The sequence below is a fragment of the Periophthalmus magnuspinnatus genome, chromosome 1 (assembly GCF_009829125.3).
Source record: "Periophthalmus magnuspinnatus isolate fPerMag1 chromosome 1, fPerMag1.2.pri, whole genome shotgun sequence".
NCBI lineage: Eukaryota > Metazoa > Chordata > Actinopteri > Gobiiformes > Gobiidae > Periophthalmus > Periophthalmus magnuspinnatus.
This window is the reverse complement of record NC_047126.1, coordinates 1-27,500: the sequence shown is the minus strand read 5'-3', so window position 1 is coordinate 27,500 and position 27,500 is coordinate 1. Positions and strand designations below refer to the sequence as shown.

Here is a 27,500-nt window from a genome sequence, read left to right as displayed (position 1 = left end):
GTAAGGATAACAAAGAGGCGTAAGGATAACAAAGAGGCTTAAGGATAACAAAGAGACTTTTTCTGTTCTGGAGTGTCCATCACAAAGTCCTGATCTCAGTCCTATTGAAAATGTATGAACAGACCTGAAAAGGCCTGTGCGAGTGAGACGGACACAAACTGGGCTCAGTTACACCAGTTCTGTCGGGATGAATGGGACAAAACTGCCAACGATTGTAAGAAGTTTGTGGAAGGAAATCCAAAACATTAGACCCAAGTCACACAATTTAAAGGCAATGGAACAAATACTAATGAAATGTATGTAAATTTCTGACTCTGAGGAAAGTCATGAAAAATTGTCAAAAAAAATCCTGTCATTATTCTGTTACTATTGTTTATGTGTTAATTATATTTATATGTGTTTAATCTTATATATTCTATAGGTTTCACCCTGAATAACGCCGTGTACCAGCTCCTCGTGGCTCGTTACGCTGAGCCTGACCTGACCCTCGACTTCGATAACTTCACTGGCTGTTTGATGAGACTGGAGATGATGTTCAGTGAGGAACATTACATAATATCATAAATATATATGTGTTTATATAAGTCTGAATATACAGTCTGTGTAACCCTCAGTCGTCCAGAGCAAACATTCAAATCTGTCACTGGACAAAAGCTTTAGAATGAAAACCATAGACTGTTTATATAAATGGACATGGCTAACCTGTTAGCAGCCGCACTCCAAACAGGAAGTGATCATGGGCGCACTTCCTGCTCCATTGAGTCTGGTTCCACTTCACTTCCTGTGTATAAACAGCGCCCCCTCTCTGCTGTCAGACTCATTTTGGTCTTAAATGTTCGTATTAACCCTCTACATGATCCTGGGGTTTTTATTTCACTATTGTGTCTGTAAATCAAGATATGAACATTAATATGTTTAATTAATAAGCTACAAATCCCCAAAGTCGCTCTCGCTAGCGTTAGCAATAGGTTTGATTGACAGCGTTGCTTAGCGCCCGCCCCCTGCCAAACCAGAGGGACGTTAACTCCAGAATGTGACTGTTGGCGTCGCCCATCTCAGGGCGTCGCCGTTCTCAGGGCGCCGCCGCTCTCAGGGCGTCGCTGCTCTCAGTTCACGTAGACCAATTTGAAAGTGTGAAAACCACCTGTGACACAACTTTTTTTTTTCACAGGAATTTTCAAGAAACTGGACACGAACAAATCCGGCTCCATCGAACTGAACCTGCAACAGGTCTGGACCTGGACTAAACCAGGACTGAACCAGGACTAAACCAGCTCTAAACCAGGACTAAACCAGATCTAAACCAGGACTAAACCAGATCTAAACCAGGACTAAACCAGGACTAAACCAGGACTAAACCAGCTCTAAACCAGGACTAAACCAGATCTAAACCAGGACTAAACCAGGACTAAACCAGATCTAAACCAGGACTAAACCAGATCTAAACCAGGACTAAACCAGATCTAAACCAGGACTAAACCAGATCTAAACCAGGACTAAACCAGATCTAAACCAGGACTAAACCAGATCTAAACCAGATCTAAACCAGGACTAAACCAGGACTAAACCAGATCTAAACCAGATCTAAACCACGACTAATCATGCTTTTTTTTTTTTTTTTTTCCAGTGGCTGAATTTCTCCATGATCTGATGACATCATTTCCTGTTTGTGGATGACATCACTTCCTCTGTTCATTATTCATCTTTTAATTCAAGTATTAAACTGAATTTTTATTTCAAATGTAAAACTTAACAGCTGTAACTCTAAGTTTTAAAAATGACTTTGGGATCAAACCTTCAATAAAAAAACTCCAACCCCCGATGTGTCTAAACCGGGACTAAAACCGGGACTAAACCGGGACTAAACCGGGTCTAAACTTGTCCTTGGGTGGTTCCTCCAGGTGAACGCTGAGCACAGGGTTAAAAATGAAAGATCAGGATAATTCTGCAAACGCAGAGCTGCTGAACAAAGACCTCCACCTCAGAACACGAGCTCCACCTTAACCACAGACGTACAAACACGAGCTCCACCACAGAACACGAGCTCCACCTAAGAACACGAGCTCCACCTTAGAACACGACCTCCACCACAGAACACGAGCTCCACCTAAGAACACAAGCTCCACTTCAGACGTACAAAAACGAGCTCCACCTTAGAACACGACCTCCACCACAGAACACGAGCTCCACCTTAACCACAGACGTACAAACACGAGCTCCACCACAGAACACGAGCTCCACCTCAGTCGTATAAACCCGAGCTGCTCTTCTTCCATTTACCTCCACAGTCAAATTGCTCTGTACAATCAATCATTTCATCATTAAATGTCTCTGAACTAAATTTAGACCCTCCACCTTCTATTTCACCAAATATTTGTATTCTGACATTTCACTGTTATACTTTGCACAAAATATATAAATATACTTTAAATGTGGTATTGGTGCATTAGTCAGAGGTCAGGCTAAAAATAGGGCCCAAAATTATACAAATATGTTGTTTTATGGATGTATTTTATGAAACAAAAAGAACTTCAGTGTAACTTTACTGGGAGGAGCACAAGGGTCAGACGCAGGTGAAACCAGAATTTTACATACACGATATAAAAACACACACTTTCCTGGATAAATAAATACATTTTAAAAAGACAAAGGTCTTTTGTTAAACCCAACATCATAAAAATATGTGATTTTGAGGCTGAGTTATAAGAGAAACAAATTGGGGTCAAATTGACCCCGGAGGAACTTCAACGTAACTCTACTGAGAGGAACGTGCAGAGGTCAAAGGTCATTGTGATCTTCCTGTTTGTAAACTTCTGACGTTGTAGAAAAATATCCTTCTCTCATTATTGTGACACTTAGCAGTAGAAGTCATTTTGTTAATTCAAACTGACCCAAAACAGAAAAAGTTTATAACGTCTGGATTCAGCTCCACACAGACACAAGAATCTGACCTCTGACCCTCAGACACGACTCACCAGAGCCAAGTCACTTTATTTAACACATTTATTATCTGTACATTTATACACAGTCCTCTTTTAGTCCCGCTTCAGTCCCGCTTTAGTCCCTCCTTCTGCCCCCAGGAGCACGGCCTGTGCCTCCAGCAGGGTGGTGTCGGTGCTGTGTCCCAGGAAACGAGCGGTCAGTTCCAAATCCTGCAGTTGAAGCCGGACTCGGGTTCCTCTGGGCAGAACTGACCCGTCCGGAGTCCGGACCACGGCGTGAAACTTCCCCCCAAAGTCCACGTACAAGTCCTGGTTCAACACGTGGACCACTCTCCCCAAAACCACCTGCGAGAGAGAGAGGGTCAGAAAAAAGAGAGTGGGTCTGACGGAGTCAGAGAGCAGGGAGAGGGGTCAGAGAGGGTCAGAAAAAAGGGTCAGAGAGTGGGTCAGAGCACTGAGAGGGGATCAGGGAGGAGGGGGAGGGGGGTCAGAGAGGAGGGAGAGGGGGTCAGGGTCAGAGAGCAGGGAGAGGGGTCAGAAAAAAGGGTCAGAGAGTGGGTCAGAGCACTGAGAGGGGATCAGGGAGGAGGGAGAGGGGGGTCAGAGAGGAGGGAGAGGGGGTCAGGGTCAGAGAGCAGGGAGAGGGGTCAGAAAAAAGGGTCAGAGAGTGGGTCAGAGCACTGAGAGGGGGTCAGAGAGGAGGGAGAGGGGGGTCAGAGCGGGAGAGCTGACCTTGTCTTTAGCAGGTCCCATCTGAACCAGGGGCGACCTCCGCAGCAGCGAGGCGAAGCTGTCCGTGTGTCCGCCAACAGAGCGCTGCTGCGCGCCTTGGTTTGCGGCCTCCTCCCGCAGCTCCTCCTGGAGCTCCAGCGCCGCCGCGAACCCGGACCGAGACTTCCCCGGAGCAGAGTCCGAGGCGAAGTGATGAGAGCCCGGGCGCAGAGAGGAGCAGAGCCGCGGCCGAAACAAGCTCCAGAGACTCCGCCTGACCCTACAGTGCGCCGCCATCACGTATCCCAGCATGCACCGCGGGAGAGGGTGTTTATTTTAATAGATCCACGGGGAGGCGCTGTTTCTGTTGTCTCGTGTTTTTCTCTGCTGATAGAACAGCGTTATTTATTTATTTATTTATTTATTGTACTTATTTATTTTTTTGTATATATTCAGTAAAAAATAAATTTTCTTTTTGATGTGACAGTGTCAGAGTCCGGCCTGCAGGTGGCACTCTGCAGTGATGCACATGACGCACATACACAGTGACGCAGTGACGCAGTGACGCACATACACAGTGACGCAGTGACGCAGTGACGCTTCACGCACAGACACAACATGGCGGCGGTGTGGGTCACGGCTCCGGTTCTCGGCCTCAAACTGCGGCCAGTCTTCGGCGTCTCTGCGGCGGCTCAGCTCCTGGAGGACTTCGAACGGGACACGGTGAGGGTCTGACCCGAGTCTGTGAGGTTTAAGGCGGATTAAACGCCGTGATGTTGACGATTAAAACAACAGAAAAACTCCCAGAAGCCAAACAGGAACCTGCGTCTGTTTGGTGCTTCTCCGGGTTTTTTCAGCTGCTGTTTGTACTTCAGACTGATTAAACCTCCTGTGTGATGAAAAGTATGTGATTAAACCTCCTGTGTGATGAAAAGTATGTGATTAAACCGATGAAACCCCTGTGTAAAGTCCAGGTCTATTCCAGGTCTATTCCAGGTCTATTCCAGGTCTATTCCAGGTCTATTCCAGGTCTATTCCAGGTCTATTCCAGGTCTATTCCAGGTCTATTCCAGGTCTATTCCAGGTCTATTCCAGGTCTATTCCAGGTCTAACGCTGTGTTTAATGTGCAGGGACTGTGTGACCTGTACGTCCTGTGTAATGGGCGCGTGGTGGACAGAGACCAGACTCTGCAAAATGGATCTATCTATCACCTGGAACCACGGCTCCGAGGAGGCAAAGGAGGTGAGGACTGGACCGGGGACTGGACCGGGGACTGGACCGGGGACTGGACCGGGGACTGGACCGGGGACTCCTCCCTGATTCTTTGTCCAAATGTGGTGCGCAGGTTTCGGGTCGATGCTGCGAGCGCTTGGAGCTCAGATCGAAAAGACGACAAACCGAGAGGCATGTCGAGATCTGAGTGGGAGGAGGCTCCGGGATGTCAACCACGAGAAAGAGTGAGTACCCCAAAAACACGAGACAAGTACCTCAAACACAGACCCCACAGCATTTGAGGAGTGCCCAGATCCTGGAACATATAAATACCAAATAAAATAATATCAATTAAATGTTCATCAGGTGCTGTGTAAATCTGGATCTAAAACCTCGGGGTTCAGATCAGCCTTGTGTGTTGAATGTTTTGTGTTTGTGTCATGTATTTTTTGTTCAGGATGGCCGAGTGGCTGAAAAAGCAGGCGGAGCGAGAGGCAGAGAAGGAGCAGCGACGACTCGAGCGACTTCAGAAGAAACTCGCCGAACCAAAGCATCATTTTACAGACGCCCAGTACACGCAGCAGTGCCACGAGTTATCGGAGCGACTGGAGGATTCTGTTATCAAAGGTAAAACATCACCAAAACAGGACCAAAGAGTACACAGATCCTCGAGCTGTCAGTGAGGCAGGAAGACAAGAAAGGGCCCCTATTCTCTGATCTATGTTCTGATGTCGTTTCCTCGTCACAAACAGACCTGGAGTTGTGTTTTGTTTCATTCACCCGTTTAACACACAAACCCTGCAGATTTAGGCTGAGTTCTTGTCTCAGGTTTTCACACATTCTTGGCTCACACACTGCATCATTCACCCCAAACACCATGAGCCACGCGAGAGTCCATCAGCTCATCAAAGAACTCCATGACAACTGTACGCGGTGGTCTCTCACACGTGACTAAATACACCGTGAGGACCGTACGTGGTGGTCTCTCACACGTGACTAAATACACCGTGAGGACCGTACGCGGTGGTCTCTCATATGTGACTAAATACACCGTGAGGACCGTACACGCCGGTGAAGGACAAGAAAAAGAACGACGTGCAGACAGACCCGGGCTCACCTGTGCAGACAGAGGCAGGAGGAGAACTTGGCTGATATTAAATTGATCCAAATTGCTTACAAATTTGTGATCCGAGCGCTTTTTGGCTCAGTTCCACTTTTACTGTTTACTTTTACCATGTTCACACTGCACTCGCCTCGCTCCAGACCGAGACCTCCTGTTTACCGCAGTAAATGGTTTACCGCGTGGTGGGTACTGTGGATACACATGGATTAGGGGGGAGCAGATTAGATCTTTTAGTGTTGTTCTACTCTGATGATTCACATGTGTTCCTGTCCTCAGGTCTCCAGGCGTCCTGCAGTACTGGGGTCAGTGCTGGGGTCAGTGCTGGGGTCAGTGCTGGGATCAGTACTGGGGTCAGTGCTGGGGTCAGTGCTGGGGTCAGTGCTGGGGTCAGTGCTGGGGTCAGTGCTGGGATCAGACCTGAGATCAGACCTGAGAGCTCCAAACGTCCAAGTAAAGACAGAGAGGGACCGCTGAGCAAGAAGAGTCGCTGCAACGACCCCTTCACCTGGTGAGACCATAGACTGTTTATTTAAATGGACGTAGCTAACACGCCGCCTGCCGTGTCCAAACAGGAAGTGGGCACGATTTGGCTCCACTGACTTTGGTTCCAGTTCATTTTCTCTGTAAGATCAAACTCCCTCAGTCGACTACGACCCTGACCCCTACACCCTGACCTCTGACCCTAACACTTAACACATTTTTTTGGTTTAAATGATAGTGAATAAATCTATATTTATGAAATCAATGTCTTGAGTAGCTGTCTTAAGTTTTGTTTTTGAAAATGCTAAATTAAACTGAGTCATGCTTATTTCTTTTTTTCCCCTCATCGCCCGATTTAACCCAAAACTTTGTGTCCAGGACCGGACTGGACCTGATCTCCTCCGATGACGACGTGGACCAAGAGTCTGACTCAGAACCAGGGAGAGAGAGTCCTGGTCCAGAAATGGAGCCGCACCCGGAGAGGGGTGGTTCTGACCCAGTCTCTGCTCCACCCTGTGCTCCACACGAACCCCAGTCCTCCAGCCCTGAAGACTCAGAGTCCGAGGTCCAAGAGCCAAACCGGCCCGGGTCCAACGGCTCTGACTCCAGTCCTAACCCTCAGCATGGGTCCAGACCGAGTCCACACCCAGAGGAGTCCAGACCTGAGGGAGACCCAAGGAGGTCCGGTCCTGATCAGGTCCAGAGGAAACCCACAGAGTCCAGTTCTAGTCCAGAGCAGAACCAGGACCAGATTCCAGATCAGGTAAAATGTTGCCCACAGACTCGAACCACCGACTCAGGCCTGATACTGAGGCACACAAGGGAGGGCATCTGACACACACAGGCCGTGTGTGTCAGGTCTCAATTCGCCAAATGCACCTTTTGAAGGTTCCCTTCGAAGTTCTCCTCAAAGTGTAGTTTGAAGGTTCCGGACGAGAGTGTGTCCTCCTCAGTGTCGTCTCCATCTTGCTGAAGTGGGACAGGCCCACACCACGGACCGCACTTCCACCTCTGTCTTTGAGCGTACGATACGTACATTACATACGTTATTTTTAATTATTTATTATTTAATAGAAGAAAAGTCAAGATGTCGTCGTCGCAGCCGATTCTTTCTGTTTAGATTGAATATCAATAGGCAAATATAATGTTCAAGGTGATTTTTTTCTCAATTGTAGCTACTTCATAACTTTAACAAAATAAACCTTGTGAAAACGTAATAACAGAGACAGAGGTAACAATATAATTTTGACATTCATAGTCTATAAACCAGAGACACTGATTAGTTGTACATAAAGTGGGATATTGCAGTTTAATGGTTCTGTATTTTGTCCAGTGGCTGCACCACTTTAATAACAGTAGAGGGCACTGTTTCCCTTCTATGCCGTGCCAGTTCTTTTCATATTATTGTGAGGTATTTTCTAGCAGTGCAGCACTACATCAAACTAGTATCTCGATTTACTAACACGAAGGTAAATGACACGTGCCACTAGGGGGCGCAGACCTATGGAATGTACCGGAACACATGAAGATTTTGTGCCCATCTCAGGACTTTGTTCTGTCCTTTCCTGAGAGTCCGTTGCTTCATTGTTCACATTACCTGTGTGGATCATTAAACTCTTCTGACTTTATGTTTCTCTTGGTCTTTGACGCAATAGAAACGAACATTCTTACATTATTCTTATTGCAATAATATTTTCTCATGATAATAATGTCTCTTATTGTGTAGCAATAACTCCACATTCCTTTATTCCATGTAACTCTCCTCCTTTTTAATCTTCAAACACACTGTACTTATCTTTATTCAGATTTAACAGTTTCATGTCACTCTGATGAGGTAAACCAGTGCGAACATTTGAACGTGTATTACACAGTGGACTCCATTTTCTTCTCTTTTTTGTGTAGTTGTGTTGCATGATGGGATATAGCAGTGCGTGAAGTGTGCTTCAGTTACGTCCGATCTCCATGGAAACGGTGGAAAGGGCAGGGCAGATTTGTCGGGCGCATTCAGTCGGGTGCGTTGAAATGGGACAGCCCTTGTTGTGCCGGAAATTACGTAACTGCCCTTCGATGCACACTTCGAATGGTGATTCTAAGGCCAGTTTGGTGAATTGAGACACGGCCAGAGACATCACGCTGATCTTCTACATATATCTCTATGGTGGATTGTTCAGCAGTTACCATGGAGACACAATGCACATGTTAGCAAATGCTAGCAAAAGTGAAAACTCAAGAAAATATCTAAACTGTTTAAAGAGCGCATATTCAGGAGCCTGTGGTTAACACGAGCGTTCATGGTCCTGTTTACGAGTGTGAGTGCTAATGCTAACGCTAATGTTAGCCAGCTTGTACTGTAATGTTTTTTGAGAGAGACTTGTTCAACAGCTGAACTGATTTGTGCTCAGTCACTTTAATCCGAGCTTCAATTTAACACGATCTATAAAGTCTAACTTAGTCCCACAGCTTCAGACAGAGCAGTGCTTTCAGTTAACATCCACATTCTCTGTGACGCTATCAGCTGTAAAGTATCAATAGGAGGATAGGAAGGGCATCTGACTTGATCTGACCTGTGCTGCTCTCTGTGTCCACAGCGCCCCCTCTTGGACCTGGACTCTGTCACGAGACCCGAGGACCTGGAGGCTCTGGGTCTGAATGTCCTGAAGGAGGAACTGATGAGACGAGGGTTAAAGTGCGGGGGAACTTTATCAGAGCGCGCAGCCAGACTCTACAGCGTGAGAGGGAAGAAGGACGGAGAGGTGGAGCCGGGACTGAGAGCAAAGAGCAAGAAGAAAGGGAAATGAGAGGTGGAGGGAGGAGGAAAGAGGTGGAGGAGAGAGGAGGAAAGAGGAGAGAGGAGGAGTGAGGTGGAGGAGAGAGGTGGTGGAGAGAGGTGGAGGAGAGAGGTGGAGAGAGGAGGAAAGAGGTGGAGAGAGGAGGAGAAGAGGTAGAAAGAGGAGGAGGAGAGGAAGAGAGGAGGAGAGGAGGAGAGAGGTGGAGGACTGGTGCTCCTGAAGACAAACACCCTGTCTGGAAAAGGGGCGGAGCATTTGCGACGTCCTTTTGGAGCTGTATTCTGATTGGCTGCTCATGTTTCTATTTTAAAATGTGTTTTTTCTTAAGCTTTTTTTGTATTTTTATATTTTAATCTGAATCTGCCCAAAAGGTGACACAAGATGTTTGTGAGCAGAGTTTTGAGTTTTATTCTAAATTTTATTGTATAAATGTGAAATAAATACATCACTGAGTCTGTGGAAGGAGTTTAAGTGTGTTCAGTCAATGTCAGACCCTCCTGTGGTCTGGGGTCAGGTCCTGGTCCTGGGCCGGGCCTCGGCCCGGTTCAGATCCTGGGTCAGGCCTCGGTCTGGTTCAGATCCTGGGTCAGATCCTGGTCCGGTTTCTGGTCCCGTCTCTTCCTTCGGAGGCAGCAGCAGATGGTTACGGCGGCAAGCACAGCCAGCGTTACTGCGGCAACAGCGATGAGCGCGTGCATGAGGGCATGTGTGTATGGCACAGGCGTGCACGTGAAGGAGCCGTGAGTGTTCACGCAGCCGTGCGCACAGGGGGCGGGGCTTAGCACGCACTCGTCGATGTCTTCACACTGACCCCCCCTGAACCTGAGACCGGGGCCACAGTCCGAGCACCCCACGACCTCCGGGTCCCCGAGCGGAGACTTGGACCGGTTCAGAGCCAGACCCCAACGGCCCGACGGGTCTGGACTCGGGTCTGGACTTGGATCTAAGGAAAAACAGTGACATTTTAGTGTTAGATTTAGTGACAAGGTCTAATCTCCTGCTATATTTCTCCAACCACAACAACAGGACAGGAGGGCATCTGACACACAGATACAGGAGGAGGGGAGGGCATCTGACACACACACAGATACAGGTGGACGGGAGGGCATCTGATACAGACCTGGTCCGGTCCAGGTCCATATTCCCTGGACACACTGTAGTAGAAGAACTTCTCCAGACCAACATTCCACAGAGACTTTGTCCGGCTCCGAGTCGTCCAAAGACAGAGCACGAGACCTGGGGACCTGAGGGAGGGGACAGGGACCAGGACCAGGGTCTTGGTCCGGACTCTGGTCCGGACTCTGATCCGACTCAGAGGCCAGAGATGGATCAAGTCTCAGACTGGGTCCAGTTTGCTCTGGTTCTAAAAGGATCAAGAGAAACGTTGACCAAATTTTAAACCAACAGTTTTATGAAAAAAACAAAACTCAAAACCAAAATAATATTTAGTGAAAAATACCTGAGGACAGTTTGTGGTCCACAGCCCCAGACCAGGTCTCAGGACCAGGACTGGGACCAGGACTGGGACCAGGACTGGGACCAGGACTGGGACCAGGACTGGGACCAGGTCTGGGACCAGGTCTGGGACCAGGTCTGGGACCAGGTCTGGGACCAGGTCTGGGACCAGGTCCGGTCTGGCCTCTGATTGGGTCTGAAACAGTCGAATATGACGGTGTAGACTCTTGTTCTGGTGGCCCAGGACTTGGCCCGGTCCCGGGTCTGGACTTGGAATCTGGAGGTCCACAGATGAAGTGGTTCTTGTTTCTGCAGCTCTGGGAAACCAGACCCCAGGACCCAGAGCCCAGAGCCACAGCTCCACACCTGAAAAGTACACACAAATACTACTGTAGTACTGTACTGATCCAGAGCCACAGCTCCACACCTGAAAAGTACACACAAATACTACTGTAGTACTGTACTGATCCAGAGCCACAGCTCCACACCTGAAAAGTACACACAAATACTACTGTAGTACTGTACTGTAGTACTGTACTGATCCAGAGCCACAGCTCCACACCTGAAAAGTACACACAAATACTACTGTAGTACTGTACTGATTCAGAGCCACAGCTCCACACCTGAAAAGTACACACAAATACTACTGTAGTACTGTACTGATCCAGAGCCACAGCTCCACACCTGAAAAGTACACACAAATACTACTGTAGTACTGTACTGTAGTACTGTACTGATCCAGAGCCACAGCTCCACACCTGAAAAGTACACACAAATACTACTGTAGTACTGTACTGTAGTACTGTACTGATCCAGAGCCACAGCTCCACACCTGAAACACAAAAGTACTCTGAAGTAACACAAATACTACTACTGTAGTACTGTACTCCCATACTACTGTCTACTGTAGTACCGTACTGTAGTACTGCTGCTCGGACTGTAAAAAACTACAGCAGTACAGGAGGAGTGTATATGAGTACTTGTTGGTGTATATTAGGTACTTCCTGTGGTATTTTTGAGGTATTCACCTGACGTTGGTGCAGGTGTCTCGAGGCTCCTCCCTCCAGGTGCTCAGCTCGGAGTCCATCCTCCCGTCGACAAATCTAAACCAACAGACCAATCAAGAGTCCTGCAGATACTACTGCTAGTACTACTAATACTACTGCTACTACTACTACTAATACTACTGCTACTACTACTACTAATACTACTGCTACTACTAATACTACTACTACTGCTAATACTACTGCTACTACCATTACTGCTAATAACACTACTGCTGCTGCTGCTGCTGCTGCTGCTACTGCTACTACTACTAATACTACTAATACTACTGCTACTACTAATACTACTGCTAATACTATTGCTACTACTACTACTAATACTACTGCTGCTACTACTAATAATACTACTGCTGCTACTAATACTATTGCTACTACTACTGCTAATACTACTGCTACTACTACTACTAATACTACTGCTACTACTAATACTACTACTACTGTTATTACTACTGCTACTACTACTACTAATACTACTGCTACTACTACTACTACTACTAATACTACTGCTACTACTACTACTACTACTGTTATTACTACTGCTACTACTACTACTAATACTACTGCTACTACTGCTACTGCTACTATTACTGCTATTAGTGCCTGGACTGGACCAGTCCAGTCCAGGCTACTAGTGCTACCACTAGTAGTACTGCTAGTATTACTAGTACTACTAATAGTACTAGTTCTACTAATAGTACTAGTTCTACTGCTACGACTGCTACTACTACAGGACCAGACCTGGTCCAGTCCAGTTTTTGTTCTGGTCCAGTCCTGGTCCAGTCTAATTTTTGTCCTGGTCCAGTCCTGGTCCAGTCCTGATCCAGTCCTGGTCCAGTCCTGATCCAGTCCTGATCCAGTCCTGATCCAGTCCAGTTTTTGTCCTAGTCCAGTCCTGGTCCAGTCCTGGTCCAGACCCACCTGAACCCCCTCTGGTCCAGATCCGGGACCACACACAGATTTTTGGGTTTCTCAAGTCCGATCCAGAAGAACGCTGCACTGTGATAGGTCAGAGCCGTCCTCAGCTCCTGATTGGTCCGTAGCAGCTCACTCAGCTCCTGATTGGTGGAGAAGGTGGCCAGGTCACCGTGGAAACAGGCGGCTCGGGCCTCTTCATAGGTCAGCTGCTCTAGCCCCACCCACCAGCCTTCAGCCAATGGGAGGCCAAGGAGAAGGATGATGGACAGGTGCATGGCCCAGCCCCCGATGACGTCACTCCTGAATTTACAAAATCATATATTTTATATTAATTCTACTACTTAATACGTAGTAGTAGTAACAGTAGTAGCAGCAGCAGTAGCAGTAGTAGTAGCAGTAGTAGTAGTAGCAGTAGTAGTAGTAGCAGCAGTAGCAGTAATAGGAGCAGTAGTAGCAGCAGTAGTTGTAGTAGTAGTAATAGTAGCAGTAGTAGTAGTAGCGGTAGTAGTAGTAGCGGTAGCAGTAGTAGTAGTAGCGGTAGTAGTAGTAGCAGTAGTAGTAGTAGTAGGAGTAGTATTAGCAAGTTTAAGATACAAGAACTCTGGACTTTAGCGACTGATGGAGTAGGACGTGTGACTCGGGGGCTCCCGCAAAAAACAATTAAAAGTTTATTAGGGCTTTTTTATTGACACTGCGGCAAGTCGTCTTGGGACAAGAGTTTGTTTTTTTACATCACGGAGCACTGACATGCCTCCAAAACCCAGGAATACAAGTGGCTCCACTACAGCGCACGCTCAGCCCTGGCTTTGAGTAACCCCGGCCCCCTCGCCTCCTCCGGAGGCGGCTACCCTCACTTCGGACATGACTTCTGCAGACTTTAAGGCTGGACTGCTCGCTCACCTCCCAGACGAGGGAGTAAACATTATTAGAGCTGAGCTGGCGACAGCCATGTCTGACAATTTCACCAAAATAAAGTCCGAACTGCAAGATGTGAAAACCGAGCTAAGTGGTAGCATTGCAACTGTTAAGATACAAGAGCTCTGAGTACCATCTCCAAAAGAGAAGAAGAAATGTGGAAGATTCAAGGATTCAAAAGGTCAAAAGGTCATACTTGACTGGAAGCCAAAAGGGAAGAAACAGGAAGGTGAGAAGCGGAAACAACGGATTAAACAAATCGAAGAGGAAGTCAAGACCCAAAATGTGTCGTTAAACATCTCACAAAATCTAACGAAGAATGGATCACATTTCTCCCAGCACTGAAGGAAGATCCCTAAGTCCACTCCACAGAAGTCCGCTCCACAGAAGTCCGCTCCACAGAAGTCCGCTCCACAGAAGTCCGCTCCACAGAAGTCCGCTCCACAGAAGTCCGCTCCACAGAAGTCCGCTCCACAGAAGTCCACTCCACCCACTGAGAGTAACACGAGTTACTCTTAGTAGTAGCACCAGTAGCATTAGTAGGAGTAGGAGTAGTATTAATAATAGTAGTATTACTTGTTGTAATAATAATAGTGGCAATAGGAGGAGTAGCAGCTGTAGTGGCCAGAATACTCCCAAGTACTGCTGCAAATACTCCAAGTACTGCTGCCAGATGTTGTGGTTGAAGAAATACAGAAATGATCAGCAGAATTTTTTTTTTTGGATGATTTTTGTTTGGATGATTCTTATAAATGAGAAACAGCAGCTCTGCTTCGTTTTGAATCATAACAACCACAAACATTTAAATCTGCACAAATATATTTATTTATTTATTTATTTATTTATAGCGGACAGTGCATGTTGACCAACAGTAACTGTTTAACATGTTTTAATGTTTGTGACAAAGGACTACAGATGGAAATTAGCATTTTGCTAAATCTGGTGCAGCCATCTTTTTAATGCATCTGCACACTGTCCTTCAAATAAATAAATAAATAAATAAACATGCCAGAATTAGCCAAGAGGCTAGTTTTCATCTGTTGTCCGTTGCCATGATGTACAGATGGCTCCTTGCAAATTTAAATAATTTACAGAGGACACATAGAATAAAATAAAAATAAATGTACTATACATGTACAGTACATGTGCAGTACATGTGCAGTACATGTGCAGTACATGTGCAGTACATGTGCAGTACATGTGCAATATATGTACCTGCAGGAAACAACTCTTCAAATCATTTCATATCATCAACATATGTAAGAGTATATATTACTATATATTACTATTACATATTACTTGAGTACAGTGTATTACTCGAGTAAGAGTACTGTTACACTGTACAGTGTATTACTCAAAAGTATTTTAAAAAGAAGCAATACTACCCACCTCTGGCCCTGATGCAGTCCTGGGTCAAATGTTGTTTAGTCCTAGTTCAGTTTAGATTTTCTGGATTCTAAACCATCCTCCAGTCTGGACTCTGGCCCCTGGACTGATCTCTAGACAGGTCTCTGGTCCCTGGACGCTGGTCTAGCCTCTGGTCGCTGGACTCTGGTCCCTGGTCTCTGGACAGGTCCCTGGTCCCTGGACTCTGGTCCCTGGACTCTGGTCCCTGGACTCTGGTCCCTGGACTCTGGTCCCTGGTCCCTGGACTCTGGTCCCTGGTCTCTGGACTCTGGTCCCTGGTCTCTGGACAGGTCCCTGGTCTCTGGTCCCTAGTCTCTGGTTCCTGGACTCTGGTCCCTGGACTCTGGTCTAATCTCTGGACTGGTCCCTGCCCAGAGACCAGACCGGGTCCTGCTCTGGCCCTCCCTCAGTCTGTGGGACAGGAAGTGAACAGAATGAGACAGGAAGTGTGCGCGGGTCTGATAGGAGGACTTCCTGCCGGAGTGGACCTGGACCGGATCCGTTTGAGTTTTTCCTTTGATTGGTCAGATTCAGAACTGATTTAATCAGACTGAGCCTTTCTCTGAGAGCCCGCCCCCCGGAGCACCCCCCGGAGCGCCCCCCGGAGCGCCCCCCGGAGCGCCCCCCGGAGCGCCCCCCGGAGCGCCCCCCTGGAGCGCCCCCTGGAGCGCCCCCTGGAAACCTGAAAATGACCCAGTTACAGAGAGAGTTAAGGAAAAGTCTTGTGGGTCACGAGTCTTTTCTGTGGCGTCAAAGCCTGATCTGGTCAAGTCTCTGAAGAGAGTCTGGGGCGCAGTCTGGGGTGACGCGGAGCCGGGCGTGGTCTGGACATCTGGGAGGCTGCAGGGTTTTGTGTCCTTAGGCAAGACACTTCACCCACATCGCCTCGTATGAAAGTGGTGTGTGCGCACGTGATGAGAGGATGGTGCTCACAGAGTAGGTGGTATTAAAGTGTAAACTCACAGAGTACGTGGTATTAAAGTGTAAACTCACAGAGTACGTGGTATTAAAGTGTAAACTCACAGAGTACGTGGTATTAAAGTGTAAACCTCCAGTGAAACTTGGTTTGTGGTTAAAAAAAAAAAAAAAAAAAAAACTGCCTGAAGTGGACAATACATGATACAAAAGGGTCAACAAAGGGATTTACTTGCTGACTTTTTAAAAGGTGGATTATGGAACTTTTCTGGTGGGGGGGCTCTGTTTGTTTCCATGAATACTCCACTGCTTTGCATTACACGTTTTCATTTATTTGATTGGAAGAAATGTTTTGAAAAACATGCATTCTTTCTGTGAGTGTGGCTTGCCTTTGCACAGATCTGACCTGGAAATTGGCCTGGTGCTCCACTCACAAGATGGCTGCTGCATTTGCCATGGCTCTTTATGTAGGTCTTATAATGCTTCATCACAAAAATCACATAGTGCAGCTTTAAACCCTGTCTCATTTCATTTGAAACCTAAAGCACAGGGTCTGTTTGACAAATACAGGTTCATCTCACAGTCAGAGGTCAGAGGTCAGAGGTCAGATCTGTGAGAGCTTATTTCAATGGTTCGGACATACGGATGAAAAAAACTTGTGTCTTTATTAAATAAAAATAATTTCTACATTAAATACAAGGAACTGCGGATGCACCGATTCAGCTTTTTCTGTCCCGATACGGTTCCGATACGATGACTCCGATACTATAGTGTGTATCGATGGATCTGTTATTTATCTCTGAGGTAACAACTGAACAACTTTATGTAAATAAAGTTCAAACATTATGAGACTTTCTGGACAACTATGACCAGTAAAGAGTCTTACATCTGCATGTATGTGTCCACAGGATATCGACTGAACCGATATGTGGAAGCCGATATCTGATCCAACGTATTCAGTACCAGCGCCAATATCTGATACCAGTATTGGATCGGTGCATCCCCAATTAGTAACATACAGTATAATTATAATCTACTTTTGATCAAATTTTTTCAAGTTTTTGTCCTGTTCAGGACCAGATCTCACTCGTTTTTTATGGTGGCCCATTCTGCCACTGTGTCCTTGAGCAAAACACTTCACCGGAACCAACTGAATCCACAAGAACTACAAGAGGTTCTGGTTTAGTCCCAGTTCAGTGCAGTGGGTTAGAATCCCGGCGGGTTCCAGGAGCAGGTCTGTGGACTCTGGACTTCCTCATAGCACTGGACCATGTCTCCGGGCTTAAAATCCACATCTCCGTCAGCAGACAGTCCACAGTCCATCCCCGACTTCACCGAAGACACATCGTCCTTATGGTGCTTCAGAGCAGATAGGGACCCTGCAAGAACAGAGACCGGGTTCAGACCAGAGACAGGGACCAGAGACCGGGTTTACACCAGGTTTAGACAAGAGACAGAGTTCAGACCGGGTTCAGACCATAGACTGAATTTAAACCAGAGACAGGGTTTAGACAAGAGACTGGGTTTAAACCAGAAACTGGGTTTAGATCAAAGACTGGGTTTAAAACATAAACCAGGTTTAGACCAGGGACTGGGGTTTAGGGAGATATGAACCCAGTCTAAAGCCGGTCTAGAGCCGGTCTGAAGCACATACCCTCCCACAGGACTAGTGCCCCCCTCAGGACTCTGAAGTGGTGTCGTTTGTCCAGGACTCCTCTCTGGACTCTACAACCGGCCACAGGGACTTTCCTTTTCCCCACAGAGACCTCAAAAACCGCGAGAACACTGGCCTCTCCTGCAACACAAGACCAGGGTTAGACCAGGGCTAGACCAGGGTTAGACCAGGGTAAGACCAGGGTTAGACCAGGGTAAGACCAGGGTTAGACCAGGGTTAGACCAGGGCTAGACCAGGGTTAAACCAGGGTTAGACCAGGGCTAGACCAGGGCTAGACCAGGGCTAGACCAGGGCTAGACCAGGGTTAGACCAGGGCAAGACCAGGGTTAGACCAGGGTTAGACCAGGGCTAGACCAGGGCTAGACCAGGGTTAGACCAGGGTTAGACCAGGGTAAGACCAGGGCTAGACCAGGGTTAGACCAGGGCTAGACCAGAGCTAGACCAGGGTTAGACCAAGACCAGGGCTAGACCAGGGCTAGACCAGGGTTAGACCAGGGCTAGACCAGGGTTAGACCAGGGTTAGACCAGGGTTAGACCAGGGCTAGACCAGGGTTAGACCAGGGTAAGACCAGGACTAGACCAGGGCTAGACCAGGGTTAGACCAGGGTTAGACCAGGGCAAGACCAGGGTTAGACCAGGGTAAGACCAGGGCAAGACCAGGGCAAGACCAGGGTTAGACCAGGGTAAGACCAGGGCCAGACCAGGGTTAGACCAAGACCAGGGCTAGACCAGGGCTAGATCAGGGTTAGACCAGGGCTAGACCAGGGTTAGACCAGGGTTAGACCAGGGTTAGACCAGGGTTAGACCAGGGTAAGACCAGGGTTAGACCAGGGTAAGACCAGGGCTAGACCAGGGTTAGACCAGGGTTAGACCAGGGCTAGACCAGGGCTAGACCAGTGTTAGACCAAGACCAGGGCTAGACCAGGGTTAGACCAGGGTTAGACCAGGGTTAGACCAGGGTAAGACCAGGGTTAGACCAGGGTAAGACCAGGGCTAGACCAGGGTTAGACCAGGGTTAGACCAGGGCTAGACCAGGGTTAGACCAGGGTTAGACCAGGGCTAGACCAGGGTTAGACCAGGGTTAGACCAGGGCTAGACCAGGGCTAGACCAGGGTTAGACCAGGGTAAGACCAGGGTTAGACGAAGACCAGGGCTAGACCAGGGCTAGACCAGGGCTAGACCAGGGCTAGACCAGGGCAAGACCAGGGTTAGACCAGGGTAAGACCAGGGCAAGACCAGGGCTAGACCAGGGTTAGACCAGGGTAAGACCAGGGATAGACCAGGGTAAGACCAGGGTTAGACCAGGGTAAGACCAGGGCTAGACCAGGGTTAGACCAGGGTTAGACCAGGGCTAGACCAGGGTTAGACCAAGACCAGGGCTAGACCAGGGTTAGACCAGGGTTAGACCAGGGCTAGACCAGGGTTAGACCAGGGTTAGACCAGGGTTAGACCAGGTTTAGACCAGGTTTAGACCAGGTTTAGACCAGGTTTAGACCAGGTTTAGACCAGGGTAAGACCAGTGTAAGACCAGTGTAAGACCAGGGCTAGACCAGGGTTAGACCAGGGTTAGACCAGGGCTAGACCAGGGTTAGACCAGGGTTAGACCAGGGTAAGACCAGGGTTAGACCAGGGTAAGACCAGGGCTAGACCAGGGTTAGACCAGGGTTAGACCAGGGCTAGACCAGGGTTAGACCAAGACCAGGGCTAGACCAGGGTTAGACCAGGGTTAGACCAGGGCTAGACCAGGGTTAGACCAGGGTTAGACCAGGGTTAGACCAGGTTTAGACCAGGTTTAGACCAGGTTTAGACCAGGTTTAGACCAGGGTAAGACCAGTGTAAGACCAGGGCTAGACCAGGGTTAGACCAGGGTTAGACCAGGGCTAGACCAGGGTTAGACCAGGGTTAGACCAGGGTTAGACCAGGGTAAGACCAGGGTTAGACCAGGGTAAGACCAGGGCTAGACCAGGGTTAGACCAGGGTTAGACCAGGGCTAGACCAGGGTTAGACCAAGACCAGGGCTAGACCAGGGTTAGACCAGGGTTAGACCAGGGCTAGACCAGGGTTAGACCAGGGTTAGACCAGGGTAAGACCAGGGCAAGACCAGGGTTACACCAGGGTTAGACGAAGACCAGGGCTAGACCAGGGCTAGACCAGGGCTAGACCAGGGCAAGACCAGGGTAAGACCAGGGCAAGACCAGGGCTAGACCAGGGTTAGACCAGGGTAAGACCAGGGATAGACCAGGGTTAGACCAAGACCAGGGCTAGACCAGGGCTAGACCAGGGTTAGACCAGGGCTAGACCAGGGCTAGACCAGGGTAAGACCAGGGCTAGACCAGGGTTACACCAAATCAAATCAAATCAAATCAAACTTTATTTATATAGCACTTTTCATACAAAAAAAAGTAACACAAAGTGCTTTACAAACCATTAAAATCAGTCCCACCCACCAAACCCACCCAGCCACCCGACAGCCCAACAACCCAACCCCAACACATCAATAATCATAACCAAACAACCCCCCACCCCAACACACACTCCCACCCCCCACCTCAACACATGTTAAAATACCTCAGTTTCATTTAAAATATGTTTAAGTGGAACAGGCTGGATAAAGATGAACCAGATGAGAGAGCGCCACCAGAGGAACCATCTGCACCAGGAACAGGGTCACCCACAGCCACAGGACACCAGCCCAGGGCCCAGAGAAGAGATGAGGTCAAGACTAAACCTCCAGGGCCCAGGAGCCAGGGCCCAGCAGCCACAGCCAACCACAGCTCCCGGTGCAGAGGGCTCCTCAGAGGAAACACTGGGAAATCTAAAATGATTAAAAATAATAAAATAAGTCAAACCTAATAAATAAGTCAATAAATAATCAATAAATAATAAAATAATCAATAAATAATAAAATAAGTCAAAACTAAACAAGTAAATAAAACATAAGTAAAACATAAACACACTAGCCAGCCTAAATAAGACTAAATAAATAGAGAAGTAAACTAAAATGATAAATACTAATCAAAAGCTATGCTAAAAAGATGGGTCTTGAGCCTGCTTTTAAAAACCTGAATGTTCTCTGCGGCCCTGAGGTCCTCCGGCAGGCTGTTCCATAGACGGGGGCCATAAAACTGGAAAGAGGCCTCTCCATGCGTGTGTGTCCTGACTTTGGGAATGACTAGGAGCCTGCTGCCGGAGGAGCGCAGGGGCCGCGAGGGTTCATAGGATAAAAGCAGTTCTGTAAGATAAGAAGGCCCAAGACCATTAAGACATTTAAAAACCAGTAAAAGAACTTTAAAATCGATCCTGAAACACACAGGGAGCCAATGCAGGGATTCTAAAACCGGTGTAATGTGGCCCCGCCCCCTGGTCTTAGTCAGGACACGTGCTGCTGAATTTTGTAATAATTGTAGACCTGAAATCGCCTTTTTGGGAAGACCAGAGAGCAGGGCATTACAGTAGTCTATACGACTGGTGATAAAAGCATGCATCAGCGTCTCTGTGTTGGCCCGAGAGAGAATGGGACGGACTCTGGCTATGTTTTTCAAATGGTAAAAACCAATTTTTGTGATGTTTTTAATGTGTGGAATAAAAGTCAGCTCAGAGTCAAAAATAACGCCCAGGTTTCTTACTTGTGATGATGGATTAAAAGACTGTGACTGTAATTTGGGTAAAAGTTTCTCTCTCTGGGCCTCAGGACCGATGATTAAAACCTCAGTTTTGTCCTGGTTAAGCTGGAGGAAGTTTTCTGCCATCCAGGATTTGATGTCTAAAATACAGTTAAAAAGAGCATCCACTGGGCTGGTGTCATCAGGAGACATGGAGATGTAAAGCTGTGTATCATCTGCATAGCTGTGGAAGCTGATTCCATGTCTCCTGATGACATCACCAAGAGGGAGCATGTACAGGTTAAAAAGTATAGGACCTAAAATGGAACCCTGGGGCACACCACATGTGATTTTATGAACCTGAGAGGAGTAGGTGTCTAAGCTTACCATAAATGTTCTGTCTGTGAGGTAGGAAGTAAACCATTTGTGTACAGTACCAGAGAGGCCGACCAGGTGTTTGAGTCTGTTTAAAAGAATAGTGTGGTCTACTGTATCAAAGGCAGCACTTAGATCCAGTAGAACCAACACTGTCACCTGTTTAGAATCATAATTTAGTCTAAAATCATTTAAAATCTTTGTCAAGGCTGTCTCTGTACTGTGGTTTACTCTAAAACCAGACTGACATTCTTCAAGAATGTTCTGTGTGTTTAAAAAATAATTAAGCTGGGTAAAAACAAGTTTTTCTAAAATTTTGCTTAAAAATGGTAAGTTAGACACTGGTCTGTAATTGTTAAAATCATTAAAATCTAAATTGCTCTTCTTCAGCAGGGGCCTCACCACTGCAGCTTTAAAGGCAGTGGGAAAGACCCCTGTCTGAAGAGAGTAGTTCATCATGTTTAAAAGCTCGTCTCTAAAAGATTCATAAAATGACTTGAAGAACCGTGTTGGAATGGGGTCAGCAAGACATGTGGTGGGTCTCACTGAGGAGAAAACTTCATCAAGCCTCTCAGCATTAACCAGGACAAAGCTGTCCAGTGTTTCCTCTGGTAAAGACAAACAATCAGACCAGGTCTAACCAGGGTTAGACCAGGGCTAGACCAGGGTAAGACCAGGGCTAGACCAGGGTTAGACCAGGGCTAGACCAGGGTTAGACCAGGGTTAGACCAGGGTAAGACCAGTGTAAGACCAGGGCTAGACCAGGGTTAGACCAGGGCTAGACCAGGGTAAGACCAGGGCTAGACCAGGGCTAGACCAGGGCTAGACCAGGGTTAGACCAGGGTTAGACCAGGGCTAGACCAGGGCTAGACCAGGGTTAGACCAGGGTTAGACCAGGGCTAGACCAGGGATAGACCAGGGTTAACAACAACAACATTCTACTGCAGAGGTTACAATGTGACATTGGAATCAGAGGGACCGCCCTCAAATGGTTTAAATCCTATCAGATAGGTACCAGTTTGTTAGTATAAACCAGAGCACCTCTCCCTGTTCTAAAGTAGCCTGTGGTGTTCCACAAGGATCTGTGCTTAGTCCAATCCTATTTACTAGCTGGATAACTAGCTCACTATCCTCTGCTTCATCCTATTTTCTCATCAGCAATGCTATTCACATGTTGTCCCCTGTCCCACTCCCCCTGTGAAGTGTATCTCTTTCAGATGCTCCGATGACAGCTGGACCCTCTCCTCCTCCCCGCCTGGCCCTCCTCCACCCACCTCCCTCTCCTCTTCGCCTGGCTCTCATCCTCCTCGCCTGGCTCTCATCCTCCTCGCCTGGCTCTCATCCTCCTCGCCTGGCTCTCATCCTCCTCGCCTGGCTCTCATCCTCCTCGCCTGGCTCTCCTCCTCCTCACCCGGCTCTCCTCCTCCCCGCCTGGCCCTCCTCCGCCCCCCTCCCTCCTCCTCGCCTGGCCGATTTTTCTTGTTTTGTCTGATTTTTCCTGTTGTTTGATTTTCCTGTTTGTTTTTGTGTGTATATCACAGTGGCTGAGTGGCAACACTCATGCCTCACAGCAGAAGGTTTGGTTGGATCCCTGGGTCGCCCAGGCCTTTCTGTGTGGAGTTTTTCATGTTTCTCCTCGTGTCTGGATGGGTTTCCTCCGGGTACTCCGGTTTCCCCCATCAACCAAAACATGAACACCCTTCAGACAACTGTTGTTGTGATTTTGGGCATTACAAAAATAAAATTAATTGAAAAATGAATCTGATCTCCGGCCGCATGTCTTAGACACTCGGGTAAAGAGAGGAACAGAGCTGTAGAGCACCACCTGGTCATGAGTTGGATCTGCTGGCGGACAGACCTGGCAGGCCCAAGCGTATCACGAGAGTCTGCTGGGAACGCCCGGCAAAGCCTTCTGTCAGGGGGGTTTCCAGCTTCTCCCAGATCCCGGGGGAGGCTGGGGACATATTCTCCATGTGGGCCATGTTCTCCGCCTCTATTGTCAATGCGGCCGCTCGTAGCTGTGGTCGTAAGGTCTGCATTGCCTGTCGCGATGCCAGCCCCTGAACTCAGTGCTGGACACCGAAAGTAAGGGATGCCGTCAGGCTGAAGGAGTCCCATCGAGCCTTGATGGCTTGTAGGACTCCTGAGGCATATGACTAGTACTGGTGGGCCAAGCCTGCCGTGGCTCATGCTATTTCAGAGGCAAAAACTCGGGGTTGGGAGAGGTTCGGGGAGGCCATGGAGGAGGACTATCGGACAGCCTCAGGAGGGGGAAGCAGTGCTTCACCAACACTGTTTACAGTGCAGGTGGAGAGCTGCTGACCTCGACTGGGGATGCTGTTGGGGCGGTGGAAGGAATACTTAGAGGATCTCCTCAATCCCACCGTCACATCTTCAGAGCAGGAAGCAGAGACTGGGGACCTGGAGGCGGACTTGTCCATCACCCTGGCCGAAGTCACAGAGGTGGTCCCCAAATCAGAATACTCACAGAAGCTACAAGTGTCACTGCTGAACTAACATCGAAACATAGTATTGAAACTAAAACATGAGGCTGGTGCCACAAAGGCGATTATATTTGTATGTGATGATCACTATTATTAAAAAACTGTGGACCTTTTTTATTGTTATTAAGAATATTATCATATATCATCCCATCCTTACTCCTTAGTGGCGTGGCTCCAGGGGAGATCCATCCCGAGTATCCTAGGTCTTTGGATGTTGCCGACACATCTCTGCAACACCGCATGGTGGTTGGGGACAGTACCTCTGGACTGGTCCGTCTATTTAAGAAGGGGGACGGAGGGTGTGTTCCAATTACAGGGGACTCACACTCCTCAACCTTCCCGGTAAGGTCTATTCCAGGGACTGGAGAGGAGAATTCAACCGATAGTCAAACCTCAGGAGGAGCAGTGTGGTTTTGGTCCCAGTCGCGGAACACTGGACCAGCTCTATACTCTTCATCAGGTCCTTGAGACTCATGGGAGTTTGCCCAACCAGTCAACATGTGTTTTGTGGATCTGGAGAAGGCATTCGACCTCGTGGTGTCCTTTGGGGGGTGGAGTATGGGGTCCGGGGCTCTTTGCTAAGGGCTGTCCCTGTATGTCCGGAGCAGGAGCTGTCTTCTCTGCAGTGAGTCAGACCTGTTCCTGGTGCATGTTGGACTCAGGGCTGCCCTTTGTCACCGGTTCTGTTCATTATATTTATGGACAGAATTTCTAAGCGCAGCCAGAGGCCGGAGGGGGTCTGGTTCAGGGGCTGGAGGGGGTCTGGTTCAGGGGCTGGAGGGGGTCTGGTTCAGGGGCCAGAGGGGGTCTGGTTCAGGGACCACAGGATCTCATCTCTGCTGTTTGCAGATGATGTTGTCCTGATGCTTCATCGAGTCAGGACCTGCAGCACTGGGGCAGTTTGCAGCCGAGTGTGAAGTGTCTGAGATGAGAATCAGCTCCTCCAAATCCGAGGCCATGGTTCTCGACTGGAGAAGGTGGCGCCCTCTGCAGGTGGGTGCAGAGTCTCTGCCTCAAGTGGAGGAGTTCAAGTATCTCGGGGTCTTGCTCTTGAGTGAGGGGAGGATGGAGCGTGAGATTGACAGTTGGATCAGCGTCTGCAGTGATGTTGTCGCTGTGCCGTCTGTTGTGGTGAAGAAGGAGCTGAGTCCAAAGGCAAAGCTCTGGATTTACCTCAGTCTACGTTCAGCTCACCTGTGGTCATGAGCTCTGGGTAATGACTGAAAGGACAATATCCCGCATACAAGCGGCAGAAATGAGTTTCCTCCTCAGGGTGGCTGTGCGCTCCCTTAGGGATAGAGTGAAGAGTTCAGGCACACAGGAGGAGCTCGGAGTAGAGCCGCTGCTCTTCCACGTCCAGAGGAGCAGCTGAGGCTCGGGCATCTGCTCAGGACGCCTCCCTGGGGAGGTGTTCATATCTCACCGGGAGGAGGCCCCGGAGAAGTCCCAGGTCACGCTGGAGGCACCATGTCTCTGGCCTTGGGGTTCCACCGGAGGAGCTGGAGGAAGTGTCTGGGGTGAGGGAAGTCTGGGAGTCCCTGCTTAGACTGCTGCCGCGACCCGGCCCCGGATAAGAGGAAGAAGATGGATAGATGTCTGGACAGTCTCTGGGGGGTTCATCCCTGCTTTAGACCTAGTTCAGACATGGTTTAGTCCTGGTTTAGTCCTGGTTCAGGCAGGAGGAGAGACGTGCTGCTGATTTTAAGTTTATCCAAATTGCCTCGTCAGATGAATTTATCACAGCATCTCTGCAGTCACCATTCATACAAATATACACAATCAGAGCAGTTTTTACCCAGTTCCAAGTACTTCTCCTTAAACTGTGGACTGCATATGATGGTCGTGTTCACACCATGCTCGTCCCGCTGCAGAGTGCAGTTGGAGCCTCCTGTTGGAGCTCTCGAACCGGCCGTTTACTCACGTTCACACCACCCAAGCGCTCTGCTCTTGGAGCCAATGCTCTTTTATGTTGACCTGATTAAAGGCAGTGTGAAAATGACCTTCAACCTGGCTCTTACCTAGGACTATCTGGAGAGTCTCTGGGGGGTTCAGCCCTGGTTTAGACCTGGTTTAGTCCTGGTTTAGTCCTGGTTTAGTCCTGGTTTAGTCCTGGTTTAGTCCTGGTTTAGACTGGCTCTTACCTAGGACTGTCTGGAGAGTCTCTGGGGGGTTCAGCCCTGGTTTAGACCTGGTTTAGTCCTGGTTTAGTCCTGGTTTAGTCCTGGTTTAGACTGGCTCTTACCTAGGACTATCTGGAGAGTCTCTGGGGAGTTCAGCCCTGGTTTAGACCTAGTTTAGACCTGGTTTAGTCCTGGTTTAGTCCTGGTTCAGTCCTGGTTTAGACTGGCTCTTACCTAGGACTGTCTGGAGAGTCTCTGGGGGCAGTTTTTGGCTCAGTTCCTGCTTCAGTTCTTCGATGAGTTTGTAGATGACAGAGTGCAGTCTGAGAGGCACGCCCTTCTGCAGCGCCACCTGCTGCACCGAGCGCGCCACAGACACGTTAAAGCCGTAAACAGAACCTGCAAGAAAACAAAACAAGTAAACAAAACAACAAACAAAACAACATGTCATTCTCCACACACAAGAAATAAACCACGACTAACCCAGGACTGAACCAGGTCTAAACCAGGACTAAACCAGGACTAACCTGAGAAGGTGTGTGCCAGGCTGACGTCGGTCTCTGAGATGTCTCCGGTTCCAAAGTGGATGAGGTTGAGTTCACACTGATGTTGAGCGTCGTACGAGTCCAGGACGTTCAGGAGGGTCTCCACTGAGCCGTCCACGTCTCCTGGACAATTACATGGTAATTTATTTAGATATTTTTTATAATTACTACATAACTATAAAAAACATATGTGAGAATGTGAAGAGAATGTGAATGGAATGTAAACAGAACGTGAACAGATTAAATGTTGAATACTTGTCACACCTTTGACGACGACTCCGAGACGTGGCGTGCTTTGATCCGTGTCTCGTTCTCGTGGTCGGGAGGCAAACGCTTCCTTGTTTTTCTGATAGAGGGCGCTCTTCCGCTGCCTCCAGCTCAGGTGTGCTAGCTCCGCCCTCTGGAGGCGGTACTGCTGTAGGTGAGCCTCCTGATTGGCTGCGATGGTCTTTTGCTCCTCCCCCAGACGCTGCTGCTCATCCAGGTGCTGCCTGTACGCCACCACCTCCCGCGCCCTGTGCTGCTCAAACCGGTGGGTACAAGAGGGTACAAGAGGGTACGAGAGGGTACGAGAGGGTACAAGGGTGTACGAGAGGGTTCGGGGGGGTATGAGAGGGCACAAGGGGGTACGAGAGAGTACGAGAGGGTACAAGGGGGTACGAGAGAGTACGAGGGGGTACAAGAGGGTACGAGAGGGTACAAGAGGGTGCGAGAGAGTACGAGAGAGTAGAAGGGGGTACGAGAGGGTAC

At 48.5% G+C, this 27,500-nt stretch overlaps 5 protein-coding genes and 1 long non-coding RNA gene across 6 annotated transcripts in view; 2 read left to right on the top strand and 4 right to left on the bottom strand.

Moving 5' to 3' along the window:
* The window catches only part of LOC117370932 (calpain-2 catalytic subunit-like), a 24,942-nt gene extending 23,124 nt beyond the window's left edge, over positions 1-1,818 (top strand). Inside the window, exons 19-21 of the mRNA XM_033966496.2 lie at positions 422-538; positions 1,172-1,230; positions 1,628-1,818. Coding sequence (XP_033822387.1) covers positions 422-538; positions 1,172-1,230; positions 1,628-1,651 — 200 coding nt within the window. The 3' untranslated portion in view covers positions 1,652-1,818. The remainder of the gene's footprint in view (positions 1-421; positions 539-1,171; positions 1,231-1,627) is intronic.
* A 115-nt stretch (positions 1,819-1,933) lies between these two features.
* On the bottom strand, positions 1,934-2,344 carry LOC117370960 (uncharacterized). The gene is made up of 3 exons (XR_004541415.2): positions 2,242-2,344; positions 2,127-2,190; positions 1,934-2,050 (listed from the first exon to the last, which is right to left on the bottom strand). It is a non-coding gene; the product is annotated as an uncharacterized LOC117370960 (long non-coding RNA).
* Positions 2,345-2,971: 627 nt separating this feature from the next.
* Positions 2,972-3,967, bottom strand: mrps28 (mitochondrial ribosomal protein S28). The gene is made up of 2 exons (XM_033966507.2): positions 3,675-3,967; positions 2,972-3,287 (listed from the first exon to the last, which is right to left on the bottom strand). Exons 1-2 carry the CDS (start codon positions 3,963-3,965, stop codon positions 3,036-3,038), a joined length of 543 nt encoding a protein of 180 aa, XP_033822398.2. The 5' UTR covers positions 3,966-3,967; the 3' UTR covers positions 2,972-3,035.
* A 273-nt stretch (positions 3,968-4,240) lies between these two features.
* On the top strand, positions 4,241-9,353 carry sde2 (SDE2 telomere maintenance homolog (S. pombe)). The gene is made up of 7 exons (XM_055221475.1): positions 4,241-4,376; positions 4,785-4,896; positions 5,000-5,111; positions 5,324-5,493; positions 6,266-6,497; positions 6,848-7,232; positions 9,058-9,353. Exons 1-7 carry the CDS (start codon positions 4,272-4,274, stop codon positions 9,265-9,267), a joined length of 1,326 nt encoding a protein of 441 aa, XP_055077450.1. The 5' UTR covers positions 4,241-4,271; the 3' UTR covers positions 9,268-9,353.
* A 461-nt stretch (positions 9,354-9,814) lies between these two features.
* On the bottom strand, positions 9,815-15,309 carry LOC129456210 (uncharacterized). Its single transcript, XM_055221471.1, has 6 exons — positions 14,997-15,309; positions 12,696-12,992; positions 11,742-11,816; positions 10,718-11,079; positions 10,379-10,621; positions 9,815-10,201 (listed from the first exon to the last, which is right to left on the bottom strand). Exons 2-6 carry the CDS (start codon positions 12,965-12,967, stop codon positions 9,816-9,818), a joined length of 1,338 nt encoding a protein of 445 aa, XP_055077446.1. The 5' UTR covers positions 12,968-12,992; positions 14,997-15,309; the 3' UTR covers position 9,815.
* Positions 15,310-16,242: 933 nt separating this feature from the next.
* Positions 16,243-27,342, bottom strand: mtif2 (mitochondrial translational initiation factor 2; the record flags this gene model as incomplete). The annotated part of the gene is made up of 5 exons (XM_033967932.2): positions 16,243-17,308; positions 17,584-17,724; positions 26,440-26,604; positions 26,733-26,873; positions 27,015-27,342. Coding segments are annotated over 5 exons (948 nt in total), but the record flags the coding sequence as incomplete, so codon positions are not given.
* Between the last annotated feature and the right edge of the window lie 158 nt (positions 27,343-27,500).